The sequence below is a fragment of the Schistosoma mansoni genome, chromosome 2 (genome assembly GCF_000237925.1).
Source record: "Schistosoma mansoni strain Puerto Rico chromosome 2, complete genome".
Classification (NCBI taxonomy): Eukaryota; Metazoa; Platyhelminthes; class Trematoda; order Strigeidida; family Schistosomatidae; genus Schistosoma; species Schistosoma mansoni.
Genome location: NC_031496.1, coordinates 18,519,615 through 18,546,553, shown reverse-complemented (window position 1 = coordinate 18,546,553; position 26,939 = coordinate 18,519,615). Strand labels below are relative to the sequence as shown.

The window sequence follows — 26,939 nt, the reverse complement described above, 5'->3', positions numbered from 1 at the left end:
AGAAAATTTTGCTTACACGTTTCTCTGAGTATTAAAATATATTAAAAGGTTGTAAGGTAACTTTTTGGCGTAACTGTGCAAAAGAAGAAAATATTAATACGGTAATCTATATTTAAACTGGATTTTCGAACGCTAAATAACGACATCTAAACCGAACGTGATATGCTTACAGTATGGATTGACTGTGGAATACCATGTTGGTTCTTAACTTTACACCTAATATCACTAATTAATAGTCAGCAACATCTCTTAATCTAATCTCTGAATATAATTGAAAAAGTCATTTACAGAACGAGAATATTAGGTAAATTTACTAAATCAAATCTCAAAAGAACAAAAAAAACAAATAAAACAAGTAACACGCAATAAGAATTTTACAAACTAATGTTTGTATAGATAGATCATCATAATGAATATTTAGTATACAAACCAATAAATCAATTGATTCATTGACCAATCGAATGAATCAAACAAATAAACCAGGGAGGAATTCTATTTTAAAAAATGGGGACAGACAGAAAATTGTATATAAGTTGGTTGTGTATGTGATAGTTACAGGACAAGTTAATTTAAAACGTTCATTGAATAAAATCTAAACAGGATATGCCATTTACCAATGGTCTTTTTTTATTTCATATCAAACAACAAGGAAATAATTACGATAACAATAATGAGAATGAAATTTATTGATAGCTAACAAACACATGGGTGGCAACAATAATAATCACAATGGTGGGAGTACAGGAGTAGTGAGGGTTTCAACCTCTACTACTATTACTATTACTACTACTAGGAAAAGAGGCAAAGCAGTTGTCAACCAATCAGAAGACAAGACTGAATGGAACAGAACAACAAACAAAAAACAAGAACTTATGTTTGCTCAATGAAGTAACAAAAGAGAAAATTGGGTAATAGTGAACATGATGTATATTTATACATGTACACCTCTTGGTCAATTTGAAAAATGTCTATAATTGATAATAATTGACGGTGGACAGCAGTGTCGAGTGTTGGTTCAATGGATAAAAAGAATGAAAATAAGAAACAGGATACAAATACTAAACCACCAAAAAGAAAAAACAAAACAACCAATCCTCTAATATTACTCAGTGAATAAAAGAATGAACAAACTCAAAGTCTGAATTAATAAGTAATAATATTTAGAAATAACGTCTACACTGGTGTTAATGATAATGATGATAATAATAAATAACGGCTGTTTGTAGGCGCGCACATAATCTTTAATAAATAAAACGGGTAGACAATAAGAAATCCGAGCCCTCTAAAACGAAACAAATATGGTTACATAAATATATTGGCATATTATATCTGTTACATTTGATAGTAGAATCTAGAGGTGTGTGGACCAGAGAAGAACAGAATAAGTTGACGGTAGAATTCAGAAGAATCTGTAGGACAAACCGTAGGAATGAATACAGAGAGAGAGAGAGATGATAATAACAAGTACTTACATTTGAACCACTATAGAATAAAACTGATGTGGCAATAAAGATTTGTGTTGTGAAATTCTGAGTAGTTTCAATAATGGTATTCGTAGTAGTAGTGGTGGTAACTTTAGTTATGTTTACGTGGAAATAGGGATATGGAGTGGGACTAAAAGAAGACACATGCTAAAAAGGTGATTTTCATAATGTTATCCCAAAAAGGTCATTGAATAATAATCTAACAAATAGAAATAACACACACATAGATGTATATATATACACAAATATAAGTGACTATTACGATGTACAGTTCATTTATATTAATGATAACAGTATGAAATAATATTAAATTACCTACTTATTGAATAACAATTAAAATAAGTATTAAAAAACAGGAATATTTGATGATGAGGGAATTCGAAGAAAACTATAGAAATTTAAAATTAAATTTACGTAATGAAGTGGCGCAAAGTAGAAGGGTAAAAACACTAAGAGAATTAAAAAAAACTTCAACGAAATGCACAATAATAATAATAGTATTAATATAACAATATAATCCATCTGAGTTTGTGTTTTTAGAACAAAAAAAAAACATTTCCTTGAGAAAATAATGACAAAACAATAGAAATGATAACTAGGAGAGTTAACAACCGCCTTATGTGAGTTTCAATCAAGGAGCATGTATGTGTGTGTGTGTGTACAGATAAACCAATTATAATAGTTCAGAATGAGAATCTGAGATAATAAAGGACAAGAAATGAAGAGAAAAAGGGAAAAACATGAAGGTGAATATTAAGAAGAGAAAATAAATCATCTATACACATACGCACGCACGCATAATATAAGCGAATAAAATATTCAAACAGAAAACAAGTTTTTAATTTTTGGTAGCAGTGGTTGTTGTGTTAATGGTACCAGTTAGTAATATACCACTGAAGAATTTGAGAGGCGATCAGCTTACATTTTTGCACACAAATTTACATTATTAAAATGTTGAGGAATCATGTGTACAACCATTTTCTCCTTCATTATCCTGCTTATTTATTCTTTACATTTATGTCTTTTATTGAGGAAAAAATGCTAGATCAGGTCAGGACTTATTCCTCGCTCTTTTATTTCACTATTTAAATCATCACAAAAGTAGGATCACAGTGTAAAAGGAGGAAACAAGTAATAAAAATGGAGATAATCTTTTCTAAGAATTTTGCATCCCATTCATATTTCTCTCTCTTACACACACAGTCGTAGACAGTGAATGGATCGAGAGTAGCTTTATTCGTACATAATAATATGGCAGTTTTGTTTCACGAAGATGAATAGATATGAAAAAGAAAATAGGAAATAATTCCAGTCAAACACGCATAAATTTGAGTGCATCTGTGTGCGTGTGATCAGTTAGAAGGGGAGGCGAGAAATATCTCAGTCGAAAGTGTTTTGTTATTGTCATGATAAATGGTCATCTTTTGTGAAATTCTATGCACATGTGTTATAACAAAAATTCAGCCACATAATAGTGCATGTGCGTGTGTAAATGAGGAAGATACAAAGTTGTCTTAATGATAGAGGAAAAAAGTGTGCGTGAGCAGTTTATTTGTTGCATTTATTATTACTATTACCATTATTAATGTTGCTGTTTGCAGCGGTAGATATATGACTATTTAATGTACGCCGCTTTTTTGGTTGATGTGAATAAATAGTCTGATTGGGCGGTGTTGTATCTAGTAGTGATGTGTCACGATGTTTACCCATACAATTAGCAGTTAAATCGCTAAGATTTCTGACAGGGTTCTGATGTTGATCCCATAAGATTGGAGATTTATCTAACGTTTGCAAAGCTTTTTTCCATATACTTGACTCATTTGTATCACCTTCAATGTTTATACGAGGATTTGGATTTTGAAATTCTAAGTGATTTATCTCTTCACTTGGATCATCAACGGGATCCCTTGTGAAACTATCTGTTTCGGAAGCTGTTGGGGTAGATGAACTATGACTACGTCCACCTTCTAGAGGACTTGGATTACTGGATGATTGCAGAGTTTCAGGACAAACGTTAGAATCTAAACGATCCTGAACACCAGGCAGTGATGATGACATTGAACGATGAGTATCAAAATCCAAATTATTTGACGAATCAATTTTACGCTTTAAATTTGAAGATAGCATAGATGATGCGGTAGTTGGGTATCTAGATGATGAATTGACTGGGTCAATCATAGAATTATTCGAAGTGAATTGATGTTTATGATTTGTATTAGAAGTAACAGAAGCAGTTTTATTCATGGCAGAAGCAATCCTCAAATGTGTCTCATCGCCAGAATTCATCGATTTGAGTTTATTAAGTGACTGAAGAGAGCGAGAAAAAACAAATAATAAAAGCTATTCATAGATGTATGTTAGGTAGAAGCTGTATATAAATATAACGCAGAGCAGTTAATACATTCATATTAATGTGATAAAAGTTATGCACAGTACCTGTTGAATAAGATAAAAATGTATAAGCTGATTTGTCAAACTGTAGTGACTTGAGTACGTGATTTATCGGGTACAGATTGAGTTATTCAGGACTAATAACTGAAAATTCAATTGTCATTTTAGTTGAAGTAATATTATGAGAAATATTGAAAATATTGGAACATGAAACTGACTTCAACTTTATTCAGTCTATTTTATTCCGAACAAATCAGCAAGATAATTGTTATTCATCTACCGGCGAGAAACCTTGAAAAAGTAATTATCAACCGAAATTTTTCTCTTAAGTATAATAACTAACCTGAATAAAAATCGGTGTTTACTTTTACAAAGAAAAAAACAACGAAGTATAACTCCATTTCCATTCAATATTTCTCTCATTTGAATTGAAGCACGAGCCTAACATATATAAGTTTATAATGTTAGTATTGTCTAATTCGGTAACTTTACTAAGTAGAGTGATAGGTCATATTCGTACCATCTGAGCCATTTAATTAACTTATATAATAAGTAATTGACTAATGTATGATTCGCTCAGTGTTCAACAAATATTATTTCTGCAGTGAAAACAAAAACAGTTCAATGAGTATGAATGATGATTTGCTAATACATTAACAAATAAAGCTGTGTTAGTCAAATCCTGTCTCATCCTCATATTACTGTCAGAGTATTGAGTCATAAACTCGATTTAATAAAGAATCAATAACTGATGATATTATGAATTTGATATTAGTGATTCCAAATCTTTTCATGTAATAACTATCATTTGAAGAATCGAAAATCAAAAGTTTGATTAAGGTAGAAAATTGGACCTAAGCCTAGTTGCTTTAGTTACAGTAGTTGAGATATAGAATTAACCTATTTTAATACATGCATGAAGATGATCGCGCAATATAGTGGATTCGTTGAAATTAAACTTTAAAACCATTGGATCCCAGCTCCGTGGTCTAGAGGTTAAGCGTTTGCGCGATACCGAAGTTCCTGGGTTCGAGTTCCGCGTGAGGAATAGTGAATGCGCGCTGCTGAGAAGTCCTATGCAAGGACGAAACAGCTGTCCAGTGCTTCCAGGTTTTCTATGGTGATACATCATTGATCGGTTCATGATCTCAATTGAAACTCGGAAATCTCCACAACCCCATGCTAATACGTATAAGGAACTTGATTATTAGAACTAACAGTCAGTTACTGACTCTCAAATACAAATCAACTGTTTTCATTACTATCAGGACATGACATGGGTGGAGGGGATGAAGAAATTATGAATTATAACTATAATCTCCCTGAAAACGAACAAATAATTGATAGGGAATCATTCTATACTTGATTTATATGATGATAAATAATCTCAAGAGAATGAAATATATATAAGAAAATAAGAACTACAGTGCTCTTAAAGAACGCTAAACTTTTTCAAATTTAATTCGTCAACTATATTTAGTGTAACTTTACAAATAAAATAAAATGATAAGGAAAAAAAGAAAAGTTATTTAGTGGCTTAATGAAATCGATTTTTACTCTTTATTATTCATCTATCTGGTATAATATATTAATTGAATATCTCTATAGACAAATGATTATTTCAATTAAGCAGAGATGGATAGTGGCTAGCAGCGTATTGCCTCGATATAGCCTCAATTCACATCGATGGGAAGATTCAAACACGCAATACTAAATGAATTTAAACTTCACCCCATCGCACAAGCAAGTGGCTATCAGGACTCAGTGGCCGAGTGGATAACGCGATGGTGTTTGAAGCGAGGTACTGGGTTCGAGTCCCAGAGTGAACATCAACTCTGAGATGCAGGTACATCCAGCTGACGAGTCCCAAATAGGACGAAACGCGCGTCAAACTGGATTCCACTGCTAGCCACTATCCATCTCTGCTTACCATGCTTGTGAATTAAGGCTATATCGAGGCAATACGCACAGTATGCACATATGCCAATTAGAGACTGACCAGTTGCAGTCCTAACACATCGATGGGAAGATTCAAACAAGCAATACTAAATGGATTATTTCAATTGTTCAATATGTACTTAGTCTATTTGGTTGATAATTATTTCATCTGATACCTAATCAGTTCCATTTTACAATGAATAGGGGAAATAAATTCGTATGAATCTGTTTACTTTATATGATGAAGTAAACAGAGTAAACAAAATACCTAAACTGATTTCACTGTTTTTCTTTAGTAAATTAGTGGGAAGAAATCTGTAGACTTTTAGAATTACATTAATCCAATATATCATTCCACCAGTCATCCCAGTAAAGCCACATTGTACCACATCTAAATAAATTCTGCTCAACCTAAATTACAAAATTTTTTTAACCTTAAAACTGTCTTAAATAACTGTATTGAAACAGGCAAACACCATCTTCATAAACGAAAGACAATAGGAGTGAAGCGAAGTTATTTACAAAATCCAGTTAATTTTTTGCCTAAATTATAATCAAGAATATAATTTCCACATATGTTCAGTACTATTAACTGATACGGTGTATACTTCTGTAAGAAACATAAATTTACCGAGAGATCTAATTGAGATACTATATTACTAGAACTATTGTAGACACACCTATTTCGATGATAACAAAATTTCACAGTAATATTCAGTCACAAGACTTATAATTGATGCAAATAAATGTTTTTAAATAAATCACATGACCTCTATATTGGACTATTTTAATTAACCACTTTAGTAACAAATAACTAAAGACAGTTTCACGTGATCTTCAACAAGTGACCTTTAGCTTACATATCCGGTGATAAATATTCCAGCAGTTAAAATTACGTCCTACCAAATCTGTTTAGCCTAACTTTCTGCAAAATTTATATTACGAAACTAAAAATGTAAGGTTTATGAAGCTGTGATACACGTGAAAAGATTAAACAAAGCCATGAAACACTAAAAACATTTTCTGACAGTATTGTCAACTTTAATTATTCTAGGTTAATTTACAAAAAGTTATTTCAAGATGAATTTTATGGCTTGATGTTATTGATTCAATTCACAATTTTATGGTACGACAGTGTAATGCAAAGTATGATCAACTTTTCATAATCACTCCATAATGATCTCATGTTAAGAAATGAAGCGACATAGGAGTGGAAAAGGATCAAAGAAAACTTAGTCACAAAGAAATTGGGTCAGGTATCTCAGGATACTACAATAAGTTGTGCAGCTAAGCTAGTACGAACCTAAGAAGAGAATCTGCAAATAATGGTGAAACTGAACTATACCGTTGAATGACCTTGAGTCTTAACCTGTTTTAGTAATTTAGGAGATGGCAGAAATAAAAGAAAAAGACTCATTTTGCTGGGATCACATATAGGATTAGGGATACAGAATACATGAATTAGAATCAGGACGTGAAATTTAGGAACATTCTAACCTATTTAAAAAGTATTGGGTCAGCAGGACTACAATTTACGCCTTAAGGTTAAAATGGAGTTTAAGGTTTAGGGAATGACAAAATATAATTTTACATGTAATATCTAACCGTAAAGCATAATTCCAACCCTGAACCTAAATCAAAACGTAAATCCTAACGGTAACGCCAAGTTCCTAAATTTTAAATCCTAATCTTAACTCGAACCATAAGCCTGAATCCTTAACACTTAAATCTGATCTTTATATTCAAATCATAGTCCTAAAAATAAGCTGTTTTTTAAACAAATTAAAATATTTTCAGAGTGAAACTATTCATAATACAGTGAAAGAGCAGCAACCTCACGGTGAGACCACTTATTTCATTATTATTTAGCGACTTGCTGTTTGATATATACACCGTAACTTTTCAGTGATTCGCATGTTCGACTTTGACTTGGTAGTATAGTTCAGCTTTATCGAAGTCATTAGTATAAATACAGCACTAACTGCGCTCACATTTTAATCATCAATTAAGACAGGTAAATTTAGTAAAAGATTATCTGATTATCTATCTATCAGTGAGTATGAACAACTGTAACAAATTATGGACAGAAATAAAGCATTCATGGCATAAAAAATTAACTCATGTTTGTACATTTTGGTGTTTACAGAGTATTTACTATTTAATCTTTTAAGTGTGTATATCTTTACACCAATAATAAACACGCATACACACAACACAACAGGCATAAAAATGCCTACAATGAGCATGGATATACAAACTTCTAGTCAAAACAAGAATGGTAAATTTCTAGGTCTATATAAATGTCAAACTGAACAGTATGAAACATGTTCATGTATGTATATGTAGTCCGATAATGAGTTTCTTACCAAATTTCTGTGTTTCATATGATCCAATATTTTACTTGACTTAGTAAAGGCCGGTTGAAGAATTTGTTGACAGTAAAAAGTACTGAAAAGCTTTCCGCATAATTTCGGACTTCAAGTTACCCGTCTAAACCGCCCTCTAAGGTGATCAAAATAAAAGTGCTCTGTCTTTGTGATGAGGACATTATCAATAAATTGTTTTAGATTTCAGTGGATCAGTATATTATGATTTCCGATGCACTCAAGTACATACCGAGTAATATGTAGTTGTCCAGTCAACTTCAAAAAAGCCTATCAATCATTTGTCAGCAGAAACTTATAAGGAAATACATATCCACCCAAACATTGAATAAGAAATAAAATTGAAACTCACAGAGATAATTCGTGTTGGATCAATAATCAACGATGAAAAATCATTTCGTGATAAACGAGACAAGTTATTGTTGTTACCGTCATAATTATTGGCATTATTATTATTTTGGATAGCAGAGTGAATCAATATATCATCTGATCTGTTATTGAACCCAGACCTATTATCTAATTCTGTATCAAAAGAGTGAAATTGGTTCTGATTTCCAGTAGAGCTTGTTGATGTGGATGAAGTTGTTATTGTCGATAGAAGTGGTGGTTGAGATGATGCAATTAGCACATTATTCGACATAATTGGTATTGACGTATTATTATTATTTGTAACAAAGCCTTGTAATTGAGGCTGACAATGTAGTAGTTGAGCTTGAGTTTGCGTGAGCTTCTGCAATATAAAAGAAACATGAAACAAAATAATTATACACTAAAATGACAAAGTCCACCTAGGGGAGTTGGAAAACCCTGATTCCAAACCAATGGTTCACATGGGCTCCAGTATCCTCAGGAAACAAATGGCGTCTGAATCAATCGTTGGTCACCGGCTACCATAGGACTGCATCTCCTCACGATGCTCCACTGCCTTGTGGATCAGACCTTTAGGTCAAAGGCTCCGCGTGTGGCCCCTAAGAAAACCACCTGCTTCAGTTTGGGCACCTGGGCAGTATTACAGCCCTCACACAAATCAAATGAGATTTGTGCGGCGCATATGTATCTGGTGCTTCTTTGTACCAATATTTATGTGTTTAAATAAATAAATAAATACACTAAAATTGAGTTTATTTTCATGTCTTCTTAATCATAAACTAATTTTTTATGTATATTAATCGTAAATTTACAGTGCTTAATATTTCTCTCAATACAACACAGAGATTATTGACATCGGATGGCAAACATTTTTGATACTTTGCATACTTTTCTAAATCTTTCAAATTGTATTTATGAAGAATGAGAATCTTTTTATTATAACAAACTTTAACCATTCCGAGGATCGAATAAGAATGTTTTGTCATCCGAGCAATATGTAAAATATTCGTTAAAAAAGAAAGAATCAACCAACAGAAAATAATGATTCAACAATCAATCAATTTGTGTAAATTAAAATTCGGTTTGAGCACCCGGGCAGTATCACAGCCCTCACACAAATCAAATGAGATTTGTGTGGCGCATATGTATCTCATGCCCCCATGTACCAATATTTATGTGTTTAAATAGATAAATAAATAATAACTACACAATAATTAATCAGTTTAGAAAGCTTGAACTATTGAAAGCATAGAGAATAAACACTGATCAAAGAGAATATTGATACTAACCTAAGAAAACAACAAATTTCGGGGAAGGAAACATTAAAAAATGTGCAATAGGATTTGAACAATTTGATAGAGAACATAATACAATCATACGCATGATTTTGATCAACTTAGATACCATTTGACAAAGAGTTTGGAAATTTTTTTTACTTTTTATAAAATATTTAACAAATTTATAAGATAATAACATCTCCTTTAAAGAGTTTAACAAGATTAAAATACAACTTAATAAATTCTTTTAATGTGAATTTATACAACAAGACTATTTGTACTGTAATTAACAATTGTAAATGTGTGATTTAACTGAATTAAGAATAAGTTCCATGTACAGATTGGTTTGGAAATCGTATAGAAGATATCATATTGACAAGTAATATTAACTTGTCAATTATTTAAAACCAGAAGGGGTTTTGTGGAAATTTCAGTATTTTCATAGTTGAAATCATGAGTCGATTGAAGCTACACTACCATGGAAAACCTGGAAGCACTGGACGGCCGTTTCGTCCTAGAGATATTTCCTAGAGTCCTAGTGGGAAGCAGTGACCAGTGGAGTTCAAACCACGTCTGTTGTAGAGATATCAACTCACTGAAGACAATTGGTTAACGGTTGCTCAGATTTCGTGGATTGGTTGAAGTTAGACATTAACACCGTTGGATGCCGGCTCAGTGATCTATCGGTTAAGTGCTCTGGCGCGAGACTAGTAGGTCTTGGGTTCGAATCTCGCGAGGCGATCAACCAATCCACAAAATTGAGCCACTATCCACCATTGTCTTCAGTGAGTTTCTATCTCACTGGTAGGTCCTGAGTTCGAATCTCGCGGGGCAGAATCGTCGATGCGCACTGCTGAGTAGTCCCATAATAGGACGAAACGGTCGTCCAGTGCTTTCAGGTTTTCCATGGTGGTCTAGATTCAATTGACTCATGATTTCAACTATGAAATTATTTAAAACATTACCCTAGAAAGTATTATCTAATCTAATATCAAAAGAGACATTTTATAATAACAAATCATTGACAAGTAACAAAGTATAATACAACAAAGTGAGAAACAAGAAAACAATGATATTTAACTTCAACTGTTAATCAATCTTTTATTGTTAAAATCTGTGTGTATCATTTAATATTAAACCGTTTTAATCAAGTTATGCAAATAGAACTTAAGTCATAATAAGTACACGATAATATACCGAGTTATTTAAAGTTTATCTGGACAAAAATATTCAGTTGAGTGCATTCTAATGTATTTTAAAAGTTAAATAATAAAGTACTGAAGAGGAAGAAAAACAAACGATTATTTATGTTTTGATTGTAATCCGCTCACATGAAATACTTTGTAATACATTATTTTCCCCCTTTAATATATCAACTTCTGAATCATATGATGTTTAAATACATTAAATTTAAAAAGAACTAGTCTATTAGATCATTTAGTACAACAATTATTCAAACGCAATTGATATTACCGACTAAAACAACACTTGAAAAGTTTACTTTTTTGAAAAATCAGATATACTAAATAAAAAGAAGAATAAATCACCAATTGTAAACAATAAAGGAAAATTTTTCACGATTCCGATCTTTTTTTCCCATTTTAGTTTATAATCTATTATTCATATTTTTTCTATCATGTTAAATTGTAATACAATCAGTGTAGTCCAACTATGTTGACCATGATATAAATACCAATCAATGAATGCATAATGGTCGTGCGATAATGATAACTGACTACTAAGTTTTATACAAGTAGAAAACAGCTGTCAAGTGCTTTTTGGTTCCCATTAATTGTGAAACTAAGGTGAGTCTGTGATGTAAAACTAAAAATAATTAAATTGTTGGATATTCAGAATTTTAAACCGTTATTAGGTCAATCTACATCTGACATTTGTTCTGCTATCTTGTTCGGTTAAACTATATAATATGAAAACTAGTAATCTCTGTACTGATAAAACTATTTCACTTCAGTTCTAGAATAACCAGTTTCTTCATCATGGAAATGAAATACGAAACAATTTCTTCCTCATTATATTAACTGGCCACCAAATATCTCAGCTAAACCAAGCTCAAAATATCCTTGGTTACCATGTCTAGAATGACGACTGACAACGGGAAACTTGAGTACTGATAAGATATGAGTTATCAAGCCCATAGTTACTAATCGATTTTCTAGCATACAAGTCACTGGAACCGATCGTTTAATGTATTTTAACATGAACAGTACTAGTCTAAAAGAAAAAAAACCATACAAAGCTGTGAAAGAAATAAGAAAAATATACACCCTTGTTATTGTTAAAATGTAGTTTCGAACAAAAATATGGTTGGCTTGAATATATATTCACCAGTAAGTGTGAATCTATAATAAATGTATATCATTCAGAAAAAACCTAGATATAAAATGAGAATGTATGAAATGGATGCAGTTCTAACTGATGGACAGAAAAGACAAAAACATAAGACAGGAAGGAAAACCAGGATGTCACAGTTTTTAATATTGTTATTGCAGATATCAATCTCTAAAATCTAGAATAAAAGACAGCCACAAACAACAGCTGTAAATAGGGAAAAAATTGCCACCTAAAGCACAACCGCCCATTATATAAAACAACTAACTAAGCTACATCCATACAGCATGAACCAATAAACATATAATTACTAAATGAATGTGAATATATAACAATTAGAAAAACCCTTGGGTAATGTCCTTCTTCATGGATAAGATATCAATTAGGTACAGAGTAACAAAGACAAGCAATTTGCAACGAAATAACAACTTAACTCGCTTATAATGTCAACAAAAAAAGAAATAAGAATACATGTTTACAAATGCATCACTTTTCGTGTCTATGTGTACAATTATCACATGTGCTAGAGATTTCAAACACATACAACAAGATAGACTGATTACTTTAAGCTTGTCTAGATTGAATAATGGTCAGAGAAAATTTTCTTCTAGTCAGGTCTTAATGAACTGGATTTCAGATACACAAATCGTTTATAATAATAAATTAAACTAGTGTTTTTAATAATTCTTTTTAAAGGAAGTCACTTATTATAAATGCCAAAAAACAAATTTATTTAGACCAAAATATAAACAGATCTACATTTTCTTGGAAAATTATAACTCTTACAGGTTAGAAGTTTTCCGCATGATAAAGCATTGAATGTGAATTTTACGCAGTAAGAGTATGCTTTCGCATGATGATCATACGAGTCTAACAATACAACATACTTTGTGACCACAGTAACAATATCTGTAGATCACTTTAAATGACACTGTGGTGTAGTTCTTCATTTATGTGATTTTAGATCATTTTAAACCAGCGAAGTTTCACCATAACCTTGTAGGAAAATGAGTTTATACTAATATTTTAACCTGATACTTTTTACTAGGATGAATTCTTTCAGTTCAGTGTACTCAATGAGATATAACAATCAACAGAAGTACTGAGATAAATCCAATTTATTAACCAATGAGAAAAATAATAAATGGCTACAAAATCAAATATCAGATCAAGGCAAAAGAGTAATCAAACTAATTAACTAGAGAATAATGGTACAACTATCAACAATAATCAAACATGTATCTCAACAGGACAGGCTGTTAGCTAATCCAAGGAGGAAATTTGAGAAGCTTACTCCTTTTTAACGTTTGCACTATCTGTTGAACTCGACTTCTAAGAATACATCCATTGAAACAGTTCATTACACATAAACGTAGTTTTATAAGAATTTATTATATCACGACGAGAATAATGAATAGTAACTATTAAAATCTATTTATGGACTAATACTATACATATTTTTATTGTTAAGTAACTAAACTATATATATTTATATTCCTCTTATTATAAGCTCTTAATTGACTTATTGGTTACTGTTATATGATTTACTACTCTGAAGTTATTCTCAATCTATTATTCACAGTTTCTCACAATCACAGCCACTTTTGGCTTGATCTTGTATAAATCTTATTTTCTATTTTATAGTGTGATGTGGTCTGATTTTGCTTGTATATAAACCCATTATGTTTGAAATATGTGATTCGTATCGCGGAGGCTGAGATTAGCGTTCTGGACTTAACAGGCAGGGCTATGAGGAAAAAAGCCCAACCGGAACTCTAGGCTGCCCGTACTCGTGTATGCGTCATTAGTTTGTTCGTATAGGTTAGCGTATCTAAATTGGCAATCGTATTCGGCAATAATCGTATAGCTAAGGACATAATATTATAAAATAAACTACATGAAGCCAAATATTAGTACCAGGTATTTACCAAGTGAGTTTTGGGGATCTAACATCCCCAACACTTATTGAAGGACTTACTTATTCAATGCAGTGAAAATCAATTGATTTAAAAAGACACACTGCGTTAATGAATTTGAATAACTAGTTATTTAAATGATTCAAACACGTAGTTACAGTTTATGCAATAAAATCATCCACTTAATAATCTACAAGGAAGTACTCATTCCAATTCCAAGTAGATTGTCTTATTTTATCTGAATGTCATATTAATTGTATTATGTTAATGGTAAAGATGCTCGCCCTGAATAATATGCTTACTTAACTGAAAACAGTATAGAAAAATAAAATATGAGATGTCTTAATCAATAAAAATTTATGTACCAAAGAACTGTAATTCAGTTCTTCGAAGAAACAGATATTCAACGACTTCACCAGATCTACTGGTAAATATTTCCTTTTGGAGAGCTATGAATTTTACGTATTATTCAAGAGTCTAGTTGCATAAAATAAGAGATCAAATAATAGATACTTTTCCACAGCTTAGTACATGGATCCATATTACAACCATTTCCATATTCACTTCATTCTAATCAAAAATTAGAAACAATTTCGTAACTATAGAAATATTTCTCAACTGAGATCATTCTTCACCTATCAAAAGATGGTTAAATTACATGGAACATGGAGTAGAAAAATAGAAAATATTTATAGGTCACAAACATTTGACATGGAGTTCTTTGGTGAAGTTATGTTGTCATTACAGTCTACTTCGTAAACTAGGTGCTGCTGATGTTCTCTAGAACGACAATCAAAGCCTAGCAATCAAATCTAGCTCAGAGAACCCATCACTAATAAAGTATCCACCTAAGCTGTAAAGCCCCAGTATTTTAATATCAAAAGTGCTTCTGAAGTGTTGTTAGCATAAAGCGAAAGCACTGAAGAAAATAAGATATAAAATACTAAAGAGACAACAATGAAGTTGATGAGATGATAATACTTCATCAACCTAGGTGACTAAGAAAAACGCTGCGAAACACTATCCATTTGTCAATATATGAATCGTTACACTGATGCGGACGAAAAGAAAAGGATTTTCGACAAGGGATGAGACTATATCATGATGTCTGAAGTTAACATTGTGGTGTGTTACTTGTGTTGACAGATATAAGTAGTATGCAGCACCACTCGAAAGCTGAATGCCTGGGAGCAGGAGATTGAGAGGATTGAAATGGAGAGAAGAGAGCAGAAAACTAAAAGCAGTCAAAATAACAGCAGGAATGAAGGAACGATGAATTTTGTAACAGACAATAGATGGAAGATGTGCAAATGATGTATTTAATGTATGATTTTCATATTTTACGAACACGCTATAATTTTGTATTAAACCATAAATTTGTTTTTTCCACCAAGTCTTCGTTCACAAGGATATTACTAACAGGATTACATTGTTTACTTTGTCAATACGAGACATAAAGTAAAATGGGTTGAATACACGCATTGTTACTAATGAGCAGGTATAATGATTAAAAAACGGTAGTAAACAATATTAAAATATTACCTCAAGGAGTTTTTGATTTTCATCCATCAATGATGCTATATGTGTAGCATAACATGTTTGCATAGATATGAATTGCTCAAACAGTCTTTGACGTGCTGCATCCACACCAGATCTTGATTCAACTGCAATTGTATATTCATTGATAAGTCGAACTAAATCTGCCCAAATCGCTTCTAAAGCTAAAACTGCGGCGGGTAGACTATTTTTCATTGGATTTGTCACTAATACTGGGGTATTATTCATTGGATTTGAATAAGGATTATGAGTATCGACTGTATGAGGCGCAGATCGTCTAGCATTTGGTAATTTCATAGAATCTCCACTAGAATTCTGTACATTAACTGTAACAACAAATAACAGTTAAAATGTGAAACGTTATAAATATTTCAGAATTTAGTTATTCTCATTCATTATAATACAGAATGACACTAAGCGACAAACGGAAATCTAGAGATTTTTGAAAAATATGATACCAAAGAGTATATCTAAAAAACGCGATTCTACAATTCTTTGCTATCGAGATAGCCAATTTAAAAATGTTGGTTTAGTGTTATATAAGACTTTTTCTAAGAGGTTTTAATAGTCACCCAGGAAAGGTGACTAGTGCAGTATGGATTACTGAACACATCTTCCTAGAGTGATAATCATCGATGAAGTGATAGATTACCGAACACATATCAGCAATTACTTAACCTTATTTGGTTGTCATTAGGTAAGAAATGTACTGGTCATTTTTCACAAGTTACTTTTATAACCAGCTTTGCATATAATTAAGCAATTTGAATGAATTGAAATGTCAATTTACTAGAAATCTCTAAGGGCATCTCATGAAAGTAATTATGTTTCAATAGTCTTATTATAACTTCTACAACTTTCGCCATCAAGAACCAAATCAGAAAAGCAATATTACACCATTCAGTATATGACTTTCAACGTGATTAAGATGAAGAGCTTACAGGTAATGAATAAACAACGTTATTGAGTCATTGAGCACATGTGTCCCGGACAAAAGGATTCCAAGTCGATAAACTTATGTGAATTAGGATGGTTGTGATATATGTTACTCGTGTCTAGTCAGAATTTACTTCAGTAACGATGTTGATTGGGACGAGAATTAGGAGAAACCCTTAAGTGTATCAAATTAATGCTTCAATTCATTGCAGAACTGTACATTTGCAAAACAGTCATTAAGATGATGGAAAGCCGTAGCCAGAGACTGTGGATGAGAAAGTCAGAAAATGTACCACCGCAGGAACGAAACAATAGGGGTTCATTTGTACATAAGTGGTGAACATCCGACTTTTTTTAATTTAGCGTCTTTTCAAATCTCGTTCATTTAATTATAATTAGTGGGATTCGAACCTACGATCTAGAGTTCTAAATATAAGCGTTTTAACTAATATACCACAGCTCCATATTGAAACACAAGATAGTAAAAGGAAACAAATCAAGAGGAATAAGGGATCACTAAATTTGAAATCCCTCATCACTACTAACAAACATCCTTTAGAAGCATAATTTATTCTCTCTGGCTGAGAAATAAACAGGGAGACAGACGCGATAGACCAGTTTGTCTCTATCTGATTGTCAAACAGTTACTGCAGACTTTTTTAAGCATTTTATCTATCAATCATTGTCATGTGCTTAAATGAAATCAATATTCATATTCTCAAGTAGGATAAAATAGTTTTTTTTCTTTAAAAAAACCCAAGTATTGATTTAACATTTACTTAAAGTGTGATTTTGAAAAAGATTGGTATCTACAACTTTACTGTGCAGTAAAAAGTAAGTACGCACTATTGAGTGCAGTGACTTTATTTCGACGGTTTAAATCAATTTTCGGATCCATAACTGTTAGAGTAATCCATATGAGTATTTGATCGGTTTATTAAAGTGCCTATGAGCTATAACTATTCTATAACAATTAACTGTACTATTTAGCTTTACAGACCTAAATATTTTGAATTGATGATTTAACACTTGTCAGCAAATGCTGAAAATAAAATAAAACTTTGGACCAGTGAGACAATGGTTTATGATTTGTGTCCTTTAGACAGAAGACTGATCAATAATTATGATAGTGTTATATTCGAGTTTAATTGTTAGATAGTAGTATGAAGAGCAGTTAATAGTTCGCAATATAATATTAATGAAGTCGAAAATTTCAGTTTCAAGAACAAAACTTTAAAATCCATAGAATATTACATTTTACCCAGTTAAGTTAGCTTGAATTTAAAACCAATTTAGTGGACAACTGGTCCAGTTTAATAAAAGCAATACCGTAAAAGAAATAATACAAACCCTAGCTTTCTTCAATTATCTACATATAATTACATTTAATTAAACAAATGTATATCACATATACCGTTATTTAGTTCTTAAAACAGGTAGCTTGTGGTTCGAAAACGTATAAGATCATACACTATAATCGATCTGAAGAAGTCATCATCAATGAGTGGACAGCTAGCATCAAGTAAAAATAGAATAACACGCTTACTAAAATGTCGTGCCCATAACCCTGGGCCAGTTCGACTAGCTGCACCTTGTGCAGCACGTGCGGCAGCCATTGCTTTACACCGTTGTTTAATTCCACTTTTATCCATTTGAGGTGGGGCAGATTTCTTTTGATATGCTTTAAAAGTTGATGTTGGGTTCGTCAACTTTCTTCTATTATGCTTATCATCAGAACATTCAATGTTATTCAGAGTGTTTGTTTGTTGAATGGAGTAAAACACTGGACAAGAAGATGTCCTTCGGAGTCTTTTTAATTTGTTGACACTTCCGCTGAGTGAACGTGCTCTAGGTAACCTAGGTGAACATGAATTGGAAGGATTCTTCTTGACACACACAGAATCACATGATTTTAGCCCATCAGAAGTTCTGTGAGTATTGTGTTTAGGAGACGTAGAATTATGATTACAATTGCAAGATGGCTTATTTTGATTCCATCGAAAATCTGAGACATCGGAATTCCCGGTATTTTTATTGCAACTACACCGACTGCTACAAGTACTGCTAGCACTAGAACTTCGAGTTCGACTACTTCTTGAACCTGAGCTATATTCACTGCAAGAACGGGATCTGGAGTCCTGAATAGAATCTCCTTCACTTTGCTTGCGTAGTGAACGCCTATGCCGACGTCTCCGACTTGATGATGATCTAGCAATGTTTTTACTATCAGTCCCATTGAACGGTTTCAGACAAACATTTGGTATAAAATCACGATCATATTGATGTGCAGCATCTTGAGTGACAACTCGATGAGAATGCAATAATAATGGAGGTCCAGTACGGAACTTTTCTGGTAGAGATTTTATCTCACTAGAAAAGAAGTAAACAATCATTTATTCAGATGGTAAAGGAAATGCACAAATATATTAATTTGAGCAACAAATAACACAACGTTTTCCTTCATTTAAATGATCAATTATATAAAGGGGGATAATTAATGAATCACTTCAGTGAAAATCAAAGGACCCTGTGAATCAATAAGCATATCAATATTTATAACCCAAATAAATGATTAGTATGTTTAATATAGCATCAAGGTAGTTTATAAAAAAATTTGTACAGCATCAAATAGTGGTCAATAACTCAAGGAGCCAAACTTTTACACGAAGTATAAAGTACTTCTAGGAATATTGTACATGTTCATTCTAGTAATCTATCATTTTCAATCAATTTGAGCTTTTATAAACTACTTTTTTACTAAATCTATAACCTGGGCATAACAAGCTGGAAATCCAGACTATTAAATGATAATTCTGTGGTTTGAAACAAATGACCTGAAATTTGTGAGTACGACTTTTAACAAATTCATTGAAGTATACTGCTTAAGAGTTTCGTACTAAAACGAAACAGCTTCCGAGTACACTCCGGCTTTAATAGTTGTTCAATTTATATAAATTTAAGTATTTGAATTTAATTCATTCACCAGATACTTGGATATGAGCCACAATCGAAGTGTGAAAGCTAAAGATACTACCTGGTTGCCCAAACTGAAGCGGATGGAGCTAGGCTCGAACCTGGAACTTAGTGGAGGAAATTCGAACCCCTTAACCATTAAACTACCGCTCCAAGTTGTCTAGCTCAAGTCGATCCGTGATCAAAGCTTCACATTTTCTGGTTTACAACTGGTTCTTGTGTAGTGAAAAGCTGACAGGAATAAATGAGTACGGTTTTTCACTAACAACAACAACTATTTCATGTATTTTGAAAAAATATTCGTATAAAGCAATGATTTATGTAAGCGAAAAATCCAAATAATTATTAGTTGTCTAAGACTTATACATCAGTAAACCATGGATTCAGACACAATCTCTAAATATTTTGAAACCCAACATATTTGTGGTAATAAGAAAATCAGTATACGTCTCAGTTACAAAGTAAATAACTGCAACCCAACTATTACCAAGCTATTGGAAATGGAAATAAAATCAAAATCTTGAAACTATCTCAGTACAATGCAACGTCATATTAATTCGAATGTAGTGTTAAAGTCAACGAGTGAAATTCAAGAAATATCCAAGACCTATAATACTGAGATTATTCCAAAAATGAATTTAAATGAAATAGTGTTCTGTACTATATCATATTTAATGCACCCAGTTAATATGATTCTACCTAAAAAGTAGAAATTTCAGTTTCAAATATAGTCAGTAACAAACACAATACCGTATGGGTTAAAAGAAATAATCTAATTTGAACACTTAATTTAACTAATGCCTACTAGATGGCCAGATCATTAAAGTAAAAACTGTCAGTAACGAAACTAAGTGTATAGAACAACTTAGCGGAAACAAGTTACATTTCTTTTAAAATTATCGTGTTAAGCGACACAACATCAAAATAATAGTTCGGTAATTACATTATCATTAAAACAGTGAATGTGATAATGAATATCATGTTCAGTGTGCGGAAACCGATATTTTCTTGTTTAAAAGCTGAATGATTTTTGGTCTATTTAGTACATTTTCAAATGATTAGTGAATAGTATCGGCAATTAATTCATGCTATTTAATGACAGTACCAGAGGATAACAATTTTTAAGTTTTATTTCCAACTATATTTCATCCGAAAACAAGAACCCAACTTAAATCTACTAATGAGCTTCCAATTTAGAGTGAACAAACACAAATTTTTAGAATGGGACTATATGAGTTGGTAATGATATACTCATTCCAGCTTCTACTTGGCAGGTAGAATCAATATTTTGTAACAAGCAGAGCAGTAATTTGATTTACTTATCACATAATATTCTAATGAATATAGTAACCATTACGTTGTATGACAAATTTATGATTAAGCAATAGAAAGTAACTATAAACTTTGAGGTAGAAAACCATGTTTAATCAAATTTTTCCTTCTTAGAAATAACTCAAACCGAATATTTCTCCATGATTTAACTGAAATTAAACATAACACATATTAGTAAGCTGTAATGGATTTACGTATTTATTGTTTGTTCATGTACTTATAATCTAATTAATCTGATAAGTCTAATTATGTCAGAAGAATATGTGCAGAGGCATAACTCATAGGCTCAACTTCAAAACAAATGAAAAACCTGTTATTTACTTTACCTCCATTTGTATGGACCTTCTATTTAGTCGAAGTGGTCAACTACTCATTTTGGCTAGTAGTAAATGTCAGACCATTATGTTTAAGATCGATTATAAACATCGGATGATAATTTGATCATATTATATTTCCTATCTTGAACTGTAAATCACGTAAACACTTGCCTTTAACCTAACAACTAGTATATTTTATTTAAATAATGCCATAACTACAAAAAATTAGACATTAATATACAGATGTTCCATCATATCAGGTCCCGAAGTTGGATGACATAAATCCATAAAAAAGTTGTCTTTATTTCGTTAACTTAGCATAATGAATTCCCTCAAAACATAAATAGAGATGGTTCGATTTAAAGTTTCAGATCACTAAAGAACCAATAAAAAACGTGAAATATTAGGGACAAAAGACAACATAAATACTTTTCATATCAAGTTACCAAGTCTCCAAGAGAGAGATACTTATTTAAGTATTTGTGCCTAACAAGGAGAGGAAGAAACAGAAATTATGGTTGTAAGTAGCTATTTTCCTTAGGTTAGTAGCAAAATTCACTACCGATTAATCGATTAGGGCTCATAAAAGATCAACACAGAATTTCCTCATTAATTCTGTTCGTTTATAAAATTTAAACAACGCCATCGAAACAACAATTAATGTTGTTTTGATAGGATAGTCTATTTTTAGAACTTGACTTTATCGTAGTTCAGACATTTTCTGTTATATTAATATTCCTTCATTGTATGACTGGATCTGTGATGAATTTACATCAATATTACATACATTTATATTTCTCAATGTTTTGATCCACTAAATAAACACAAGAAATAGACTAATTTAATGTATACAGATGTTTATTTTAAACAGAAAGTTAATAGGAACAGATTTAACCTAAACTTAAGTGTCGTTCAGAGAATGTTATTCAAACTACGTCATGTAAATTGTTAAATTTAACATTTTCAAGTCATGACATTCGGTAGAACATGTCTCTAAAAACACTCATCCAACATAGTCATATATTGGCAGTGTTTATTGCAAAAGCAAAACAGGAAGGAAAATGGTCTTATATATAATATATATATATATATATATATATATATATATTAAACCATTTTCCTAGAGAAAATTACAAGGTCATACTATCAAACATGGGAGATTATTGAAAAGTACATTCATACAGCTAGACAATAGGAATACAATTAGTTTAAAACTACGATGAACATACGACTTGTCCTCATTTGTTGATGCAAAGGTAACAATAGTGTAAATAAAGAGTGACATCTAACAAAGACAATCCCAAAAATGAGGTCAAAGTTAGAAGCGTCCAAACTAACAAAGAAGAGCCCAAATTAACATCTACAGGAATATATAAAACCCATATACATATATCATCAGACAAGTTATCTTTGGACACAGAAAAATAACATGAATAATATATTTAGAACTGTATTTGCCTTCCATGTGAATCGATTATAAATAAAGAATAGGAAAAGCATTATTCAACATGTATCACTATATGATGGATTTATGAACTTACCAGCTTGTCAGTAACCTAGGTGGAGGTGGAAGCTTAATTCGACCATCGTTTGGTGCCCATAGACGACGCAGTGTTAGCTGGGGTAGTATCATATTGGAAGGGGAAGATTGATTTGGGGCTGAATTACTTGAAGTACTGATTATTGTCTGGTCAAGTGCTTTATTTGGCCGTATAGGGAGGAACTGATGAGTTTTCGACTGACTAGTTTTTCGTATCAGGGCTGAAATTTGTTCACATATGGAAGCTTCAGAAGTTTGAGAACGCTGTGAGTTAGTTGTACCAGCAGGAAATGGAGCCACAGATGCACATAATCCTACACTTCGTAAAGCTGCACCTAGGGATGGGGGTAGTTTAATAGGCTGTTGTATAACAGAAAAACAAAGTGGTTCATTATATTAGTGTGGATTCGTGTATGTAGTTAGCTTTTTTCACTAGTCTACAATATTCGCATATCCAGATGGTGAATACTTTTAAAAATAACCCTACCTAACAAGAAAAACGTTCCAAACTAATAATTAAACATGTTAAAACATTCGAACTGCCATACACTCATATTTATATGGGAATTTTATAGACAGAATATTTCAGAGTCTGTCCAATGCAAACTTCAGCATCGACTTGTATTAGCTTTCTAATCAACAACAAAAAAGGACTTGTAGGAGATATCCGAATAATCCGAACAAATTACCAGAATTTTATAACTAAAAACACTCAAAAATTCCGAATAATTATGATAAAAATTATAAATAAAGCATTTTACAGAAGTTTAGTACATTTCCAGAAGAATGGTCAATCACAATAAGATGATGAATTCATGAGGTTTATATTTTACTCGTTTGATGGCAATAATTTAATAGTTTCAAAGTTATTCCATACTGCTACAGTCAGTAAGAAAGATATTTACTTATACTTAATATAAAATCTGTTACAAATAAGCAAACATTGAAACCTTAATAAGATATCGGTAATATTAAACTTCAAGCTACTTATCAAGAAATATTAGCCATCCTGAAAGGGAGAATGGATTCATAGTTTTTGAGTAGTTCCTATGATAATAATCAGCAATGTACATTACATGTAATATGCCGTGATAACAACACAATGGATATTGTAAAATTAATTTAAAGTACATTGTTTCAGGTTTCTATACTGGTTGACAACAAAAAAACGAGATGTTTACATGATACTACCCAAGACTGAATTAAATAAAATTAAATTTTCAGTGAAATTGTGAATCAACCCAAGTTAGACAACCATTGAAAATCTGAAAGAACTGGATAATCATTTGGCCCTAGCATGAGAATCCTCAAAGGTGTGTATTTCTGATCCCGCATGCAGGAACTGAATCCAGGGCCTCGTGTGCAAACGCTTAACTCTTAGACTGCTGAGCCGGCATCTAACGATACTTATGTATGACTATAATCAATTCACAACATTACTAATTCAGCTCGTAACCCAATCACCGAAAAATTCAAATAAGAATAAACGAATATTATTAAGCTTCGACAAGAAGTTGAAGTCTAACAATACTCGAGAAAGAATAAATAAAGACCTATTAGTTATGTAAGAACAAAAATACAAAATAAAATTTGAAAACTTGGACAATTTTGTTAGTTCTCTTAATAGATGGTATTATTCAGTGAAAGATAATAATAAGACTGAATTATTCGAGGGGAAGATCTGATTGGAACTAATGTCGAAACAAATGACAACTGAAATTGACGTACTCATCGTTTATGAAATAATTTTTGAAATAAATGCTTCATCTGAAATATATAGCTAATGCATCATAAGTGTTTAGCAATTTATGTAGTCTTACAAAATAATGTACGTACTGAGGAGGGGTGTAAATGTCTTTCCTCGTTAGATAAGTGCTCTGTGAATAGACTTTAAAGATGAAATTAAGTGAAAGTCACAAGTGAACACTTTGAAACTCGTCTGATCGCCGTGGAGAACTACCACTTGATATAATTAACATTAACGTTTTGAGATATAATGAAAATTTTAATAATTTCGAGGATCGAAAATGTTGCACGAAGTTAATGGTCAAAATGAACTTATTCTAAAATGATTAGGACCATATCAGGATACGGTACCCAGTAAGAATAATACAAGTGACTCAACGACTGTTATTGAGAAGGTAAAATCACTGTTGTCGCAAATATTCAGGCTAATTTCATTAATTTATGGAACAACGGATCAATACATTGATGAATAATGTACAACTAAATATATGAAAGTAACACAGACCCTAGTAAGTAGTGAGAGACGTGATGGGCGAAGCTAAATTATGAATGAATCCGAATGGATAAGGAAAGACGGGGGTGAAATGTAGAGATAAAATAAACATTAATTAGAAATCAACTCGAAAATTATAGCAAAATACCGTTCCAAATCGCCATAATCATTTATATTTTAAAGGCGGCATACATTAAAGGAAAACCTTAATGCCTAGAAAATGGATTTGCAGAAAACAAAGGAATTTGTTTTTAATGTAGGCTGAAAAGAAAACTTTCGTATGAGGAAAATGAATGAGGGTATAATGAACAGCAAGAGATACTTTGAGATATTCATGCAAAAATGATCGAGAATGTTTCACGTGATTGGACGTTCAATATGATATACTAATTAGACATTGATGTGGCAAACGAATACAAAAATAAACTGACCTGTGCAAACTTAATTTTGAATTCTTCCAGTCGACGATGAGCGTCCACGGCAACCACGGGTTCTTTGGTATTAGATTTCCCAACAGCTTCATGACCACGCACAGTATTAATATTGGAAAGAATAGAACTAACATTCACATTTAACCGACGACCCGTGTACAAACGAAGATAACACCGCCAGTTGGTAGAATCAAAACCCCAATGGTTTAAATTATCGACTTCAGTGACGGTATGTGTATGTCCAACAAACTGCTCAGGAGAAAAATATCGACAACATGTGACACATTTGATACATTTTGAATAAGGTTCCTTATACATATTCGGATATATTAATCCCAATTGTCGTCCAAAACATTCATGTATTACTGGAATAACACTGGATTCCACAGAATTTTTACAATTATTCTCAGGCTGGTTTTCATCATGACCGGAATCTAAACGATCTGACGACTGCGCATTATCTAGTGATTTAGTTGATTTAGAAGTGTCAGTTGAGACAGGACTCAGTTGTCGATGATCCTTAAGAAAGCCCATACCACTAGTAGTTTTAATTTCAGCATCTTCATCAATACAGGGATTAACTGGAGATTTACATGGTGAACTCTCTTCACAATTGGATCCCTCCAGACACATATTTTGATGACGAATATACTTGGTCAACCTTTCTGCATCGCTTTTACGAATTAGACCACAGCTACCGACAGTACGAGGAAGTATTTGGCGTGAATGTAACAGACTTAATTGAGCTGGGGTACACGTTGTGCATGCTATTTGAAGCTTTGTACATGCCTTATCTATGATCTGTAAATCCACATCGTGTAGCACAAAACGAAATAAATGTGGTAAACATAATCGTTTTTCGCCCCAAACATTAAATCCCATTATGACTTCACCGTCAATGAGACTGGGAACTAAAGTCCCAGTATCTTGTGATTCAATTGACGCAAGAGGATTAGATGCATTATTTGAACCCCAATTTGTCTTTGGTCTCTCTGATTGTCTTTTTAATGTAGGCCGAACTGTAGGTTGATGACAAGTAAAGAAATTCTCACAATCATTAACTGAAGAGGAACGAGAATGTTCTGGTCGAGATGTACATTTACTAGTGATCTTTGGTTTTACTTCGGGAACTGATGGTTCAAAAGGTGCATGAATGTTCGTAGCTCGGGGCAACCTCATATTAAGAGGTTGGGAAGGTAAAGGTGGTAAGTAAATATCCTTGAGCATGTACCGTGGTAGAGACAAAAGACCCATTTGAAGACTGGATGCAAGAGCATGCTGAAACCAACCTGGAGAATTTAATAAATTGTTAGGTGTACACAGAGTTTTCTGGGGATTTACAAGATCAGATCTACGAAGTAGTTCAGGTGATTGGGATGATGCGAGCGAAAGATCATAGTCCTGAGGTCTTCCGAAAATTCGTGACACCAGATTCTGTCTGAATTCTGCCACATCTGCCAGAGGTGATGTTGAGAAATACGGATTATTGGGAAGAGGGAACGCCAT

The 26,939-nt window shown here is 32.4% G+C and overlaps 1 protein-coding gene across 2 annotated transcripts; it reads right to left on the bottom strand.

The window, feature by feature from the left end:
- Positions 1-2,081: 2,081 nt before the first annotated feature.
- Positions 2,082-26,939, bottom strand: Smp_123000.1 (putative sno and ski oncogene family; the record flags this gene model as incomplete). Of its 2 annotated transcripts, XM_018795961.1 has the most annotated exons (6): positions 2,082-3,791; positions 8,550-8,927; positions 15,651-15,991; positions 18,148-18,971; positions 22,765-23,123; positions 25,434-26,939. In XM_018795961.1, the coding sequence occupies 6 exons, from the start codon at positions 26,937-26,939 to the stop codon at positions 3,033-3,035; spliced, it is 4,167 nt and encodes a 1,388-aa protein (XP_018650222.1). In that variant the 3' UTR covers positions 2,082-3,032. The 2 variants fall into 2 exon arrangements, with proteins under 2 accessions (XP_018650222.1, XP_018650221.1); XM_018795962.1 differs by lacking the exons at positions 2,082-3,791; positions 8,550-8,927 and having other exon boundaries at positions 15,377-15,991.